Below are 16,758 nucleotides of genomic sequence, written 5' to 3' on the forward strand. Positions count from 1 at the left end.
GCAAATGAATTCTAAGGATTATCTGCATTTGTGCTAGAAATATCCCAAAGAAGGCTTACCTACCTATTCATAGAAGGATTAAGAGATTCAATTCGAAGCATGGTGAGCACCATGGAACCAGTTATGCTAGAAGATGCAATTTTCAAAGCCAAGAAATTTTATCATCCATCATCCAAAGATTGACCCAAAAATCTTCCACCTAAAGAGATGGGAAAACCTTGTTACTTTTGTAAGAACCCATGGGAAAAAGGACATAAATGTAAGGAAAGAGAGAGAAGGGATCAAATTAATGAATTGAAAAGAAAAACTCTATGTTTCAAATGTAAGGAACCATGAGGATATAACCACACATGCAAAAGAGTAAGTCATATCCATAATATAAAAGAAGAACATCCAAAGAAGAAGGCAAGAGGGGAAGAAGTTACGAGATCTATAGCCACAAATTTTCAAACTAACAGAAACCAACCTTTTAGAATCAAAGGCATAATCAAGGAGCAGAGAGTAATTGCTTTAGTGGATAGTGGAGCTTCTCATGACTTTATTAGTAAAAATCTTGTTGGAAGGAGGAAATTAGAGATAGAGGACTTTAAAGGATTTAGAGCAGTCTTTGCCAACAGGAAAATTGAGCAATGCTCCAAAATTGTTTCTAATCTAGAAATCAAGTTGGGCGAACACACAATCAAGAGAAATTTCTATGTAGTAGACTTACAATATGATGTAATTTTGGGACTACCTTGGATAGATTCCCTTGGGCATTTTATCATGGATCACCCCAATCTAGAAATATGTTTTAAACATGAGGGAAAAGAACTCACCCTAAAGGGACTTCCAAATGGAACTCCACGAATAGTCTCATGTAATAGAATCGAAAGAATATTTTGACACAACCAAGCAGAATGGGTTGCACAATGTATGATTATAGACAAATCTACACCACAAAATCAAGTAAATCATGTGGACATCCAACCTATCTTAAAAAAACATAAAGGGGTTTTTTAAGAACTCCCTCTAGGGCTTCCCCCCTAATAGAGGATTCAAACATTCCATAGAACTAGAAGCTCAAGCAAAGCCTATCATAACAACACCTTATAGACATCCTCATAAATCCAAAGAAGAGATTGAAAAAACCATAAAGGAGTTACTTGAGATGGACCTCATTCAACCCAGTTCCAATCCTTTCACATCATCCGTAGTATTGGTAAAGAAGAAAGATGGAATGTACAAAATGTGCATCGACTATAGAGCTCTTAATAAAAAGACAATAAAGAATAGGTATCCTATACCTAGGATTGATGAATTAATCAACAAGCTAAATGGTGCATGATACTTCTCCAAAATTGACTTACGTTTTGACTACCATCAAATTAGTATGAAGAAAAAAGATGGGCATAAAACTACTTTTAGATGTCACTATGGACATTTTGAATTCCTAGTTCTTCCATTTGACCTTACAAATGCACCAGCTACTTTCAATCATGCATGAATCACATTTTCATAAAGCAATTAAGAAAATTTCTACTTGTATTTGTTGATGACATTCTCATTTACAGTAAAACATGGGAAGAACACCTTATACACATTGAAGAAATTCTAAGTATTTTGGAATCAAAATCATTATTTGCTAGTGAATTCGGATTAGAAGAAATCCTTTATCTTGGGCATAAAATCAATGCAGAGGGAGTAAGTGTTGATGATGAAAAGATCCAAGCCATCAAAGATTGGTTGAGACCCAAAACCTCAACACAACTCAGAGAATTTGTGGGATTATGCAGCTATTATAGGTGCTTTGTGAAGGGTTTTTCTAATATAGCAACTCCTTTACCTAATCTAACCAAAAAAGGAGCATTCACTCGGAATGACATCGCAGAACAAGCATTCGACAAATTGAAAGAAGCAATGACTACATGCCCAGTTTTGGCTATTCCAGATTTCACAGTACCATTTATACTACAATGTGTTGCATCAAGAGAAGGAATTGGAGCAATCCTCATGCAGAACAAGCACCCCATAGCATTTGAGTGTCATAATCTTACAGAAGTTGAAAGGAACTATTCTATCTATGAAAAAGAAATGCTGACAATAATGCATGCACTAGCTAAATCTAGACAATATTTGGTTTGTGGTAAATTCAACATCAAAACATACCATAACAGGCTAAGATTCTTTATGAACCAGAAGTATCTCAATGATCATCAACAAAAATGGGTTAGTAAAGTTCAATCTTACAATTTTGACATTGAATATGTCAAAGGAACCAACAATGTAGTAACAAATGCATTATCACAATGGAATTTTATAAATACCATGACCAGCATCACAACAAATGATTATTATATAGTGAATGAACTTATCATGTATAAAGCAAGGATATGGCTAACTTCAAATCCCAAAGTGAAGGGAAAAATATTAAAAGAACATCATGATAATCCAATAATAGGGCATCTTGGATACTATTAAACCTATAAACAAATAAGAGAAAGATTTTCATGGAAGATCCTCAAGAAGGATGTGTTGAAATATGTCCAAGAATGCATGATATGTCAAAGAAATAAAGTAGAGCCAAACCTCCCAATAGGCATTTTACAACCTTTACCCATTCCTAGCCAAAAATGGGAGAGCATTTCAATGGATTTCATAATAGGTTTACCCAAGGTACAAGGAAACGATTGTATTTATGTAGTAGTTGATCATTTAAATAAGTATGCACACTTCCTTGTAATAAGCACAAAGTATAAGGCTACACAAATTGCCAAAGTATTCTTAAAGAAATTTTTAGGCTACATGGACTACCACAAAATATTGTTAGCGACAAAAGATTCCTTAGTCAATTTTGGCAAGAACTATTCTGACTTGTAGGAACAAATTTGACTTCTAGTACAAGTTACCACCTACAAAAAAATGGACAAACAAAGATCATTAATAAATGGATAGAAGGTTATCCATAGAATTACGTCATAGGACAACAAAATGCCTGGGTCAAGTGGCTACACCTAGGGGAATATTGTTATAATACTACTCATCATATGTCTATAGGCATGACCCCTTTTAAAGCCCAATATTGTTACAAAGCCACATCATTTGGGAATTTGATTTTGATGGATAGTAAAGTACCAGGAGTGAAAGATTTCATTCAATGCAATTTAGACTTGATGAAAACTCTAAAAGAAAATCTCCATCATACTCAAAATCAACAAAAGATTTATGCAAACAGGAAACGTATTGAAAGAACATTTGAAATGGGAGACATGGTCTTCCTGCGACTGCAACCTTACAAATAAACATCAATTAAATCAAGTGGAGTGGAAAAACTAAAGCCTAGATTCTATGGACCATACAGAGTCATAAGAAGAATTGGCGAAGTAGCCTATGAGATCGAATTACCTAAAGATAGCAAGAATTACAATGTTTTTAATGTATCCCGACTTAAGAAAGTTTTGGGAAGACAAATTATCCCATGTAAGGGACTACCACCATTAGATGACAAAGGAAAGCTTGTGTTAGAACCAGAGACTATCAACGATAAGCAAGAAAAAAGGTTGAGGAATAGAGTTATCCCATAATTCTTGGTGAAATGGAAAAATCTTCTAAAGGAAGATGCTACTTGGATGGGTGAAGAAATCTTGAACGACCACAAATTGCTTGAGGACAAACAAATTTGAGAGGGGTGGACTGTCATGAACCACCATTAACATGGATGTTCAAATATATGTGTACAAATATAATGTGTAAATCACTACTATTCAAAATTTTTATAACATAATAGTAAATCAAGTAATGTAATCATTAAATAAATTATGAATATAATGTGTAAAACATTGTTATACATAATTGTCAATTAGATAGCATAATAAATTGAAGAAGTATAATTGTTAATAAGATACACTTGTTAGTTGACAGAATTGTTATAACTTAGTTGTAGATTAGATATTATAATAAATTAAAAGAAGAACAATAATTAATAAAATATACTTATTATTAATTGACATAAATGTTATAATGTTTCAAATAAAGCAATTATAAAAAGAAAACACAAAATAAATATTTTAATTAACAAACATCATTACCAACCGAAGACATCGTACCCCTTGGAAATACTATAAAAGGGAAGTACGTGTAGTTGGAAGGGCATGAAAAAAAAACACAAAGAAAGGATAGGGCATCGTAAGCAAAGGAAGAAGGTAGTGTCCATTGTCAGCAGTCTTCATTTGCCAAGACCAGAGAGCATGGAGCATTTGTGGCTCATCGATTCCACATCACCCACGTATCACATTGCCAACACAACAGAAAGGTAATAAGAGGTCTATTTAAATGTGTTATAATATTAATTATGTTATTAAAAAAATCCCCTTAATTATATAAAGAAATGAATATGTTTTGATATTAAATAAGCAACTTAATTATGTAAAGAAATAAGCATGTTTTAATATTAATTATTTTATTAAATATGCCATTTAATTATATAAAGAAATAAAAAGATATAGGATGAATATTTTCCTTTTAAAGAGATAAACATATAATTGATGTAATTAATTAAGAAGAGACAATGACTTGGAAACAATCTCAAGATTATGATAATCAATAAGAACTAGGTAGACAAGAGGGTAGGGCTAAGTCCTAAAACAAGAGGGGAATATACCAACTCTTGGGCTTAGGTTTATCGAGCTATGGGACCCCACCACAATGTTTGAGGATTGATGTATGGTATAGCACCTAGGTATGGTGAGGGATGGAAAGCACTCATTTGAAAGGCGAGGACCAAGGTCCTATCAAGCCTTTGATGCAGTCTCCTTATCCAATCCCTGGATGACCTAGCCTATACATACAATGTAGTAGATAGGGTAGGAATATATACATATATAAAGAATTATTTTTGATTAAATAATGCAATGATAATTTTTAAATTGATTCCTTGGAAAAAAAAAAGGACAATATTATAAGCCCTTACAAGTAGGGACATTACATGTTTTTTGGGTTTTGTAGGTAATTTTTAGTTAGATTTTAATTTCATTTTATTATTCTTATTATTATTATTATTATCGAGGAAGGGATTACTTCATTTCTATAAATATTATCTAAAAGCAAGAGATCTAAGTGTTATATTAAATTTTGTTAGATATAGATTTGTATGAAATACTATGCATTAAATATTGGTTAATAAGTTTGAATAAAAAAATTACATAGTTGAATTTTAAAAGAAATAGCACAACAAAAGTTAAAATAACATTTGGTTATTAGCACCAATCACAATGTTGGAGTTGTCACAAGACTTCCCTTGAAATTTTCTCTTTATTAGAAATAGGCTCTATATATATATATATATATATATATATATATATATATATATATAAAGAGATTAATTACTAGTATAGATATCTTAAATATATCTATCTAGAGAATTGTAAATAGCTATCCATTATAAAGTGATCAAAATTTAATTTACCAAACAAACAAGCATTTATTTTTTGAGTAAAACATTACAAAAAATGCACTGGACAAAGGAAGACAATAATTAAACCACTTAAAAAATAAGATCATCTAGAAGTAATTAATATGTAGTGACTCCTTTCATTTCCAAATAAGGCTACATCTCCTAAAATGGTGAATAAAATCTCTCAAGCCATTCAACAAAGTGTGATGTATCCTGGTAGGTTCAAAGTGAAACCACAATTAATATCAGAAAGAGAAGATCCAAGGGCCATGAATGAATTGTGCAAAATAAAATCAACCTAATCCATTGATAAATAAACCATAGAAAAAGTGAAGAGAGGAAGTACATTAAATGGCTAATTATCTATTCACTTATTTAGTCATTTATTTGCTAGTTTATTTAGTAGTTTGTGCTTAGGCGACTAATTGTAGGTGACTAATTACCTAGTCACGTATTTAGTCATATATTTAGTAATCTATTTAGTCATTCTATTCAATTGATTTTGTGATTTTACTTGTCGATCAAATTAGTCACATATAGTTGTAAATGACAAAGAAATAGTAGAATGTGATTAATTTTAGTCACATGACTAAAGGTTTTAGTGATGTGACTAAAAGTTTTAGTCACATATTTGCTAAAATTTACTAGTGATTAGACCAGCTTATTAGATATCCAGTGCATGCTCAAATTTAATCAAACATCGAGCATGACTACTTTCTAGAGCTTCTACAAGTGTTATTATTTATAGAAGTCATTCAATAACTTCCTAAATACCATTTTAAAGATTTCATCATTTTTGAGCTTGAAGGATGACACATTTATCATAATTGCTCTACATTATCTTGATCAATATACATCTCTAAATATCTACTTTCACCATCCACTGGGTTTGATGACTTCTTATTGCAGGCACGGGTCATTTCTCGTGTTTCTCTTAAACTTCAAACCTCAAACATGAAATTCCAACTTCAGTGGCAATCCAGTATTTTGTCAAATAGTTTGCGCGCTTGTCTATGGTCAAGTGGAGGATGGAAAACTCGGATTAAACAGCTTTGGTGCCTTGTCTATGATTGTGAATCCATACACCTAGACCATGATGATCTTCATGTGCGCGGCTTGCCTTTCATGTCATATCAATGTGCCAAAAACTCAAAACTCTCTCCACCGACCACTCTAAATCTTCCCTTCACATACTTGGCACGATGCTATGTGGGCTAGGCTATGCGAGTCGTTGCTTGTGTCACCAGAGACATTAGACTCCCTCACTGAAGGTTTTGAAACTTTCATTTGTGCACGGTGAGGCTGCCAATTTGGTATTGTGATGGAGGGCATTGATTGAGCACATTGCTAATTCATTCTACGAAAAGGCTTGCCTTTAGGGCATTTTAGTGAACATATCGTTAGCTGCCTTCAAAATGGCATATCTGTACCTTATTTTGCAAGCTAAAATTTCCATTTTGGTACAACAGGTCACGAGAACGGAGATGGTAGGTGGTACTTCTATATTGCTTAAACAATCTGTCACACAATCCTTGTTTATAACGTATACCTTCATAGTTTCCATGCGTCTCAATCCAAGTTCTCAATCCCCTCAATTTGTCACTTGAAAGTTGATGAATTACAATTTGGTCTTTCCTCTATCAATGCTCAAAATTTTCATTGCGTGGGCATTTTGTCAAACAACTCACATGCATTTCCCATACCTTCATTAACACATATCCACAACCAAACTTGCAGATTGGTGGGTGGGAAGTGATAGATGGTTTTCTTTATTGAGTTTTCAAACCAATACTCAAGCTTCATATCTGCGAGTTTTCCTTTCCACAATGCTTTGCCATTACTATCCCCATGCTACTTGTTGAGATTTTTTAATTGCTTAATCAACATAAACTGCCTATCATGCCTTTGGTTTCACTAATGGGGGACAATGTCAAACAATTCACATGTTTCTTCATTGTTGTTACTCATATCCCTAATCTCCAGATGTGCAAGTTGGGTGAAAGATAAAGCTTGTCAAAGGAATTCGAACGTTTGGCTATGCTCTTCAATTCATAAGTATTGTCTCTGTTTGCCGAAAGAAGAGCCGAGGTGATGCTTTCAAGCCGGAGTCTCTTTCTATGCAAAAACATTATTCCATTTGAATCACATATGGAATTTTAAACCTTTGGACAACGAGGTTAATAAGCACCTCCCAAATACCTATTTTGGAGCTGGACCTTAACCTTTGAGATGTAAGGTTAAAGTTAATGATGCGAACAGAAACAGTGTTTTGGAAACTTAACCTTTTTTTTTATGGAGAGGTTAAGATTTTAAGATGAAACATGTGTCTTAAGCCCGAACCTTAAACATTTTTAGATGAAGTTAATGATTAATGATTTATTTGAAAATATGTATTTTGAAAACTTATCTTAACCTTTTTGATGGAGAGGTTAAGATTTTGAAATGAAACACGTGTTTTGGGATGCTTCATTAACCTTTGATAACTTACGACTCAGAATAGAATTTTAAAAATTCAAAGTACTGATAGAGCTTGGAACAGGCCAAAGATATTTGAAAGGCAAAAGTGTTTAAAAAGATTGAGGAGAAGAAATCATTGTAACACTTAAACAATACAAGGAATTTAAAAATTCGGAGCATTTTTTGATAAGGGGGCAACACAACTGTCCAATGGGCTGCGGGCATAAAAAGATGACGGTTGGCAGCATGAAAAAACAAAAAGCAGATCATAAGCAGTTTTCGAAACGGAGCTGTTTTTTCACCCTTTAAAGCAGCCAGTTGCGTGGATTGGTGTAATCCTAATCTGTGTTCTTTTCCCCAGGCGTTTAATTTGCCCTTCGAGCGGTTATGGTGCCTTTGATTGTTGTGCAGCTTGGAGAAATTACAAGCATACCCTGTATGAACCCGGTTCTCTTCAGGATCGTTGGTAAATCTTGAACTCTGTCATTTCGAATTAAATCCTTCATAACGATATACTTTGCAACGTGTAAAGAAAGACATTTAAGCTGTCATATTAAACGTGCATAACAGTTATCACACAGTCAATGCAAGTTCGTTCAACAATCCTCCAGATCCTCTCTATGCAGTTGTGCTGCTCTTCATCTCCAATATCCGTCTTTAAAATATCTTTATATTCTGCCCCTCAATGCCCATGGTTTCTCGTTTCCTTCTACCTCTCTTCCCATCACTGTCATCATTTTGGGTTCCCTGCTAAAATGGCCGTAGTTAAGAAGTTGAGATTAGAGATCTTGTCAAGATAGGTGCCCATTGATTGTGGAACTGTGATGTTTATTTCTCTTATACGAGCTTTCTGCAATTAGAGTGATTCACCTCGTTATTGAGAATCTTCTGTTGACTACAGTTATACCAATGTTGCCTGATCCTCCAAGGCAGGAGGTTGATATGCCAAAGACAATCTCACAATAAGAACGCTCTTTCAAACAACGAGAAAAGTTATGGTAGTTGTATATGCCCTGCCTTTCCTATTTTTCTCATTCCAATTATCTACCTGAAAATAAAATTAAAAACGAGGACTGTTGCATTAAGCCTTCTTACAGGCGAAACGATCTATGGTTAAAACACAAATCCTAAAGATTAATTATGCATGTGTCTTACAATGCACCTCCAATAAACGAAAATATTGAGGTGAATTTTAACATGTCAGGGCTCAATATATAAAAAAACATCAAGGCTTACCTTGAATCATAAATTAATAAATAATTAAAATTGTATTTTAGTGTAAAAATAATATTAATAATCATTAATTTAACTAATAAAAATGATGGTAAATTAATCAAATAATTTATTATGATTCAAAATTTCTGAAGGACATTTTGAAGGTAAATTTCATCCTTGAGAATTTTAAAATCATCTTAATTATAAGAGCTTAATGGAAAAGAGATTTTACTTACAATATTCAGCTCTGAAAATAAAAATTTCAATATTCCTAATCCAACGGACTCCTTGAAAAATGAATAAAGAATATACTCATTTCTTTTTAGATTTTTTTCATTAATTTATGCACAATCCAATGTGGTTTAACCTCTGCAATCTATGTAGACAAATGATTTCCTTTCACTTGTATCCACAACTGTGGACTTCATTAATGCCTGGTCATAAAAAGGCGTCTGTTCAAGCTGCTTTACATACATAAAATTCAAAATTGACTCAAGATGTTGCCAATAATACATGGAGTAGCTCACAGTTAAAATTCTCAGCAGCTGGATCCGCAAGACATCTTTATCCATGTAAATGCAGTTATCACATAAACAAATCAGTCCTATATGTACAGCCATATGACTTGCAGATTTCTCTTCATCCTTACGCTGCTATGTATACACCCACAAAATTTGTACATTTCACTTTCTCCTCCCACCCTTCTTGTTCCCCTTTGGCCTTTTCTTTACCTTTCGCTTATTTTTAGATTGCGCTGCTTGCATGCACTCACTGACAGTGTGTGTGTCATTCTTAAATACAGACTTAAATTTGTTCAATCTGTCCTTGCTTTCCTGTAATCTGGTAGAAGTATGACCTATAGCATCCTTCTCCAGCCATTCAATGTCACACTCTTCATGCTTCTTATGTCTGAAAATAAAATAACGGGGGCACTTTTTCAGACTAAATAACTGAGATTTACAAAGAAAGTAGCTTCTATTTCTCCTACATTGCATTATGCTTCTACAAAGAATGTAGCTTCTGCTTCTTTTATTTTGTACTACAGTTGAAGATATATTTATAATCTAGTGCAGGTAGAGCATATGTACAAAGTAGCTGACTAACCTTGGCTGAAGGAATTCAGATAAATTTAACAATTCTCCAAGGATGTCATGCATTTCCTCTAAGACATCACTTTCTTCATCAGGTTTAACTTTTCCTTGTTTTATCTTCGGTATTGTTGTCTCTATCAGGTCCAAGAACTCATCAAGCTCAGCCTGCATTCAAATCATCAAAAGCTTGTTATAGTTGAGTTTTTGCCCTACTATCTAAAAGAAGGAAAACAAATGTAGTTACAATATATTGCAGGGTTAGCATAATTCACATGCATGATCCTCTGTGCTTTTTGTACCTTGAGAGCACAAGCTTCTGAAATAAAAATTTCTGAATAAGAAGAATTTGTGATCCCCTTGAAGACTTCACAAGCTTCCCTGATGTATTTATCCTTGATAGATAGTGTCTCGTCAAGATGTTTCCTAGCAGAAGAAAGCCACCTTTTCATCCTCCGTTGGACAAACCAAGGTAGAGACTGACCATCAACTTCATAATTGTATGACGACTTGATATCTTGAAACTGGATATTCTTATCTCTAGTGTTGAAGTCAACTTCTACAGGAATAACCTTTCTCTGGTGATCAATGCTGTTGGAGTCCAATAGAGATGTGCAGAGATTAGTCCCCTTCTCTTGTTTATCTCTGAGAGACTTGGCGTGGTCAGGAACACTCTCTTTAGCTCTAAAAGATTCAGAAATATGTTTTGTACTAGTTTCAAAACTAGTACAAGTTGATGGTTGCATGCTCATTTTACTGTGTATTGGAAGCTCTTTACTCCTAATATCTCCATCAATTTCCTTTACAGCAATCGCGTTACCTTTATTCTGAAAGATGGACTGAATGAGAACTTCCTTACATTTGATCTTCTCTGGCCCAATAACAATGAAGTCTGCATGAATATTATCAAGCTCAGAACCTTTATCCAAATTGATCATCACCAAAGGGTTATCAATTTGTCTCATTAACTGTGAGAAGTTAATGAAAAATGCATCTCTGTTTGGATTATACTGTTGTAAAAACTGAAGTAGCTTTCCTCCAAATTTAGAAGTCAGACTCATTCTGATTTGCGTATCTTGAAAAATAGTTGAAAGCACATCCATAGCATACGGGAAAAAAACAATGCTGTTGACACCCATTAAACAAAGCATAATGATCAAACGCATTGCCAACTCTGGAAAATAACTCCAAGTGTCAATCTTGAAAGTTCTCATCCATTTAAATGTTTCTTCTCTGTAAGTTACTAACAGCTGACAAATTATATCATAAATTGGACGATAGAAACTTTCAAGCCTCCCCTTGCATCTAGGTAGACATTTTGATTGATAAAACCAAGCACAGGAGGGATTTCCTTGTTCTCCAGTCATAAACTCTGCAAAGAAATACCTTGGCAAAAACAAGCCTCCAGAGAGATATTCACATGAAGACGAAAAAAAGAACAGCTTTTCCAGGAGGCAGAGAAAGGCAGCTGGAGAAATGTAGTCAATTTGGTTCCCCCACTCCTGAAAAGTACTGGTTAAAGCTGTTTGAAAGCTTTCTATCAGATCCAGCCTTTTCCCCTTTAAAGTTTCCCCTGTAAGAGATTCAATATGCAGCCAGAGAAGTCCAATATTCCAGCATTTTTTGTCACTGAGTTTCTCAATAATTTTCTTACCATAGTCTGTCACCAACTCCCTAGACAAAAAGGGGAGCAATAATTGCAACCTTCCAACCTGCTGAAGAGTTATGCCATTATCTGTTTTGTTTACTATATTTTCAGCTATGTCTTTGAGAATCAAACTGCTTATTGGATTCTCCCGCAAAGAGATAATTTCCTTTGTGTTTTCATACTGTGCAGTTAATGGGAAAAAGACCTCAAAGAAATGCTCCTTAAGGAATTCGATGCTGCTCAACCCTGTCACTTGCCCAAACTTCCTATTTTCCAAATCTTTTGAGACTTTATACATTTGAAGTATTAGAGTACCTTCAACAGTAGGGGTACAATTCTGATTTCTACAAGAATGATAGATCCCTTGCAGTTTTTTGAAAATCTCATCTCCAACAGAGAACAATTCCAACAGAAGAAACTCTTTTGCATGCATGGAGAAGTTTTGGATAGTGATTTGTGCACAGTTTCCTCGTCGCTGCAACAATTCATCCCTCCTACCCTTAAGCCAGAAGGCTTCACTGTTAAACACAGTGCAGAATCGCTCATTTCTGCTCACCCTGGTGCAAAAATATTCTAAAGCAAATTTGATGTAGATTTTATCTTCTTCTCTTTCACGGTGCTTTTCTAGTTTTGAAAGGGAATCCACTGAGGCTAACAGTTTCTCCTTCCATGCATTCCAAAGAAATATCATTGCTGTTGAAGAGACTGTATTGTCCAGCAGCACTTTCAAATTATCATCACTCTTGAAGAAACTCCTCCCTTGATCGTGCTGAAATGTTTTGACATCAGAATGAAGGTGCACATCAATAACTTTGCGAAGAGAGAGGACTTCAAAGTTGACATTTCCAATATGCTTTGCATGGATCATTTCTTCTGTCAACATAGAGAGACTTTGAGATTGGCATAGAAGAATTGATGCCTCACACTTAAGGGTTTCAAGTTTCTTAGGTGTGTGAAGTACGTTTCGCTCAGCTACTTGTTTTATTTTCTCTACATGTTTATTATTTTCAGGAAAATGCTGTAACGGCCAGCCTCTATTTCCCATTGCCCACAAAGAATTTAACTGCACATACTGTAGAATTGATTTAAATGCTTTTTCATACTCTCCTGCTCTTTCTAGCATGACAACCTCACATAACAAATCACCTTTCATCACTGCCACCTCTGCAGCCTCCATGAAGTTCCCATTTGTCTCTTCGATTTCCAGGAGTTCGTCAAAGTAATCCTTCCTCCAAAGAAAAGATCTAATTAATTCCATTGAAGGAAAGGCTTTCACAAACTTCATCATAGACTTGGTATCCTTTTTCTGATGAAAATGTGTCGCACAGATTTTCAGATATTCAGTTTTAATTTTTATACCTTCACAATCATCACATTTTCCACAATTTGATTTGCAGTAATCCATTTTCAAGACTTCAAAATATTCCAGACCAGTCTCAAATAATTTTCCCTTTATGCAGGCATTTATACACTTAGAAGCACAATTAGCTCTGGCATATGCGGCCGCTGCATCATGCCAACATTTTGCCTCTGCAAAGCAATCTCCTGCATTTTGAAGCCATGTTTCACCACATTTCTCCTCATATATTCTACCTGTGTCCCCGACCAAAATATAGAATGACAGGTAAGCACAAAGAAGGGCAATACTAATAAGTTGAGAACTAATAACTGAAGGGAAAGAAAATGATCACAGAATCTGCCTGCATATATCTTTTGACTCATGCATATATAAGGATAATCCAAATCCAAATAGGGTATAATAGAAATCATATGTTAGAGAATCAAAACAAAAATGCACATAAAAAGCATTCCTGCACCTGTCTGAAAGTTGATACATTATTTTTTTTAAGTTCAGGACATAAAAGTTAATCAATGGAGAAGATTATGCAAATGAATATCGATTTCCCAGTTGCTTTTCCTATGTTACCAGATTCTTCTGGAAATCTCAGGGTCCCAATATGGTCCGGCCTAAATACGGGTCCAGATTTGGATTGTTCTGGGTTCGGACAGGGTCCTTCAATAACCCTGTGGGATCGGCAGGGAGAATTAGTGAAAAATTTATGGGCTTAGCAAAGAATGAGAATACTTTTGATGATACTTGATCAGTGATGGTAGATTGTCAAAGCTGAGATCATTATTTTTGAACTGAAACATTGATATTGTGATGTATTTTGACATTTTGCTAAGTTATTTGGATTAACACATTAATATATCTGGTAGTCAATTTCTCTTTATTACTTTACTATTAGCATAGTGGTGTATTAAAAACTTGCTGCTCCATATGTGCATATATGTGTTTGTTTTTTTTTGTCTTTTTAAGTTTTATACATTTTGTATGAACAAAGCCGAAGTGAATACAACCCCCAAATTAAAAAAAGAAAAAAAAAACATTTTCTGATCAATACAAAGGTTACTTTTATCTACCTACTTTCAATCTAAGCATTTGAACAGTGTGGAATTAACCCTTACAAATGCATTTAAAAGACATTATAATCTCAAAAGCATCAGTGTAGCATCAATCTATAAGGTTACAAATACCCCATTATTTCAGATATTGCCAATTGGTAATTGTGATGAGTCATGACTACTGATTCTTTTGATTTATTGCTTTCACACAAAAACTCATGCAAAAACTAAGCAGGATGGATTCTAATGTTAGCCTTAAATACTTGCAATCAATGTGAATCTCTCAACAGGAAAAACTCTAAGCTAGCAGTGATCTGCTCCACCAAAATTAGAACTACAGATAGAAAAATAAAGTTAAGTAAATTCATATTTGTATGAAGAAGCTGAGCCTAGTCTCTAAAGTGGGGTAATCCACTCCACTTGAGAAATTACATAACAATAGGAAACATCAGACAATGCAAGTAATGATGTTCAACACTTCAGATATTTGTTTTTTTACGAAAAATATCCAGAAACTTTATCAGAGTTTTAATAATCAAAATTAGACCTTGGAAAATGCCCCTCAAAGATAGATATAATGCTTGATAAGCCACCCATGTCCAATCTTTATTAACCAGAAATTATATCAGAAAACTCTAATGCCTGGAGATGATGTTAAAGGTCTCCACAAACTCAACAACATTAAAACCCTTTAAGTTGCCAACAAGTTCCAGAAATCTTTAAATGTCAATCAGACCCCTGAAAATGTTATTTGAACACTCCTAAGGCACATCCAATTTAAGCAAACCAACAACAATCCAAAATCCAATAAACCTCGCTGAAAATCTGCAAACCCACTTCAAAGCACACTTAAAATCTCCCTGTCCATGCTAACTATGCACACCCAAAATCTTCAAATTCTAAACTAGTAACAGCAATCAGCTTGAGTAGGTCTTTCACTACCGAAACTGATCTCAAACCAGCAGCTCATTTCCCTGGAATCACTCTAGCAGCACTTTGTTATGTTGCCAAACTCACTAGGAGCAAATGAGAGCCAAAAATGTCCTTCCTAAAGATGGAAACGAGAATGGGGCAGCACATATTTGAAAACCCATTTCCTTCCAAAAGCTCAACCCTTTTTGCAAATAGATAATCAAATAATCGGATTCTTTTTTTATTAAATGGGCTCATATTTATAATCCTTTAATGACACAAGTTTCCCAAATGCAACTCCACTTAAAGATGCTTCCTCAACACAACATCAATTTATAATATTTAAATATAATTGTCATATAATTATGTTAACTTTAATAATTAATTGATAAATAGGAGCCAGTGTAATTCATAGCCCAATTCACTGCCAACTGCAAGTGCCACCATCAGCACAGCCAAATATGACAACTGCCCGAATTAGACTTACTAAAGTAAGTCCACAACTGAGACCCATAAATCACCTTGTCAGCTCATGAGGGTTGCAATGATGAACTGACCTGGTCAAATGCAGAGACTTCCTAAAAATGGGGACATTACACTGACCTAGAACCTAGAGGGATATTGGACCTGAGGCCTAACATGTCTCGCATGTTTAAACTGTTTTATTTTATTCTCCCATCGACTTGCTTTTGCTTTCGATCCCAAAAACTAGTATATAAGGGAGCTTGGGCATTACATTTTCACACACAAGCAATCAAGCTCAAGCGCATGAGACGTCAAGCAAGCATTTTGAGCAGATTTTAAGGCATACATCAAGTATTCTTCAAACATTCATCAAGATCTAGCATTTCTTTCTTGCATAAACCTTCTTAATTCAAGGTGGTTGTGGAGTTTGGCTTCTAAGAAGGAGATCTTCCATTAATTCATCCATATTCTTCAGATCTTCATTAAGGCATATCACAAGCATTGCCATTCATGAGGTTTTGGCTGGCTTAGTTTCCTTTTTGGTTTCTTTGTGTTAAGGCTATTACACTACCATACTTGTTTACATACTCAATTCAATTGCATCTACAAAGGTAATTGCATTCCACATTGTTAGGTTCAGTTTTACTACTTGCTAACATTTCCTTTATCATCATTATCATTTCAATTTCATGGCTGATTCCTCAATCTAGGGCTTGAGCAAGACAAGCCCTCGCCCAACCAGTAAAACCATATTTTCTTGTGTGCAGGAATAGTTTATTGAAATTGCGAATTCGGATTCAGAAACTTATAGTTGGGAGCTTCTGGAATGTTCTGGGTAGATTTTGTTTCTGTGCTATGAGAACATGTGTGTTATTCCCTAAACCTAGCAATAAGTTTTACCCAGATCAACCTGTACTTGGATATCTAAGATTTTCAAGGTTTTCAGGGTTTTTTTGTTCTGGTTCCAAATTCACAGTCAAATTTCCTGTAATGGTTGCATATCTGCAGTCAGATTTCCTGTAGCAGTTGCAAATCGACAGTTTCTGGAACATAAAGGCACTTTCTTTTTGCACATTTCAATGTCAGTTTTCCTCCTCTTTATCTTATATCATAGATCTATTTTCATACTATAAATGGAC

At 34.6% G+C, this 16,758-nt stretch overlaps 1 protein-coding gene and 1 long non-coding RNA gene across 3 annotated transcripts in view; one reads left to right on the forward strand and one right to left on the reverse strand.

Moving 5' to 3' along the window:
- The first annotated feature begins 8,133 nt into the window (after positions 1-8,133).
- LOC149545897 (uncharacterized) overlaps positions 8,134-16,758 on the forward strand; it is a 178,291-nt gene continuing 169,666 nt past the window's right edge. The window contains exon 1 of the long non-coding RNA XR_016354305.1: positions 8,134-8,351. This is a non-coding gene — a long non-coding RNA (uncharacterized LOC149545897). The remainder of the gene's footprint in view (positions 8,352-16,758) is intronic.
- Positions 9,397-16,758, reverse strand: part of LOC149545898 (uncharacterized) — a 169,302-nt gene continuing 161,940 nt past the window's right edge. The window contains exons 12-14 of one of the 2 annotated variants that reach the window (XM_089790872.1): positions 10,464-13,429; positions 10,205-10,356; positions 9,397-10,009 (exon numbers count right to left, since the gene is read on the reverse strand). In XM_089790872.1, the coding sequence (XP_089646998.1) occupies positions 9,784-10,009; positions 10,205-10,356; positions 10,464-13,429 (3,344 nt within the window). In that variant the 3' untranslated portion in view covers positions 9,397-9,783. The remainder of the gene's footprint in view (positions 10,010-10,204; positions 10,357-10,463; positions 13,430-16,758) is intronic. The other variant, XM_089790873.1, reaches the window with a different exon arrangement.

The sequence above is a fragment of the Cupressus sempervirens genome, chromosome 7 (assembly GCF_028749045.1).
Source record: "Cupressus sempervirens isolate cs-2001-9-10 chromosome 7, ASM2874904v1, whole genome shotgun sequence".
NCBI classification, from domain to species: domain Eukaryota; kingdom Viridiplantae; phylum Streptophyta; class Pinopsida; order Cupressales; family Cupressaceae; genus Cupressus; species Cupressus sempervirens.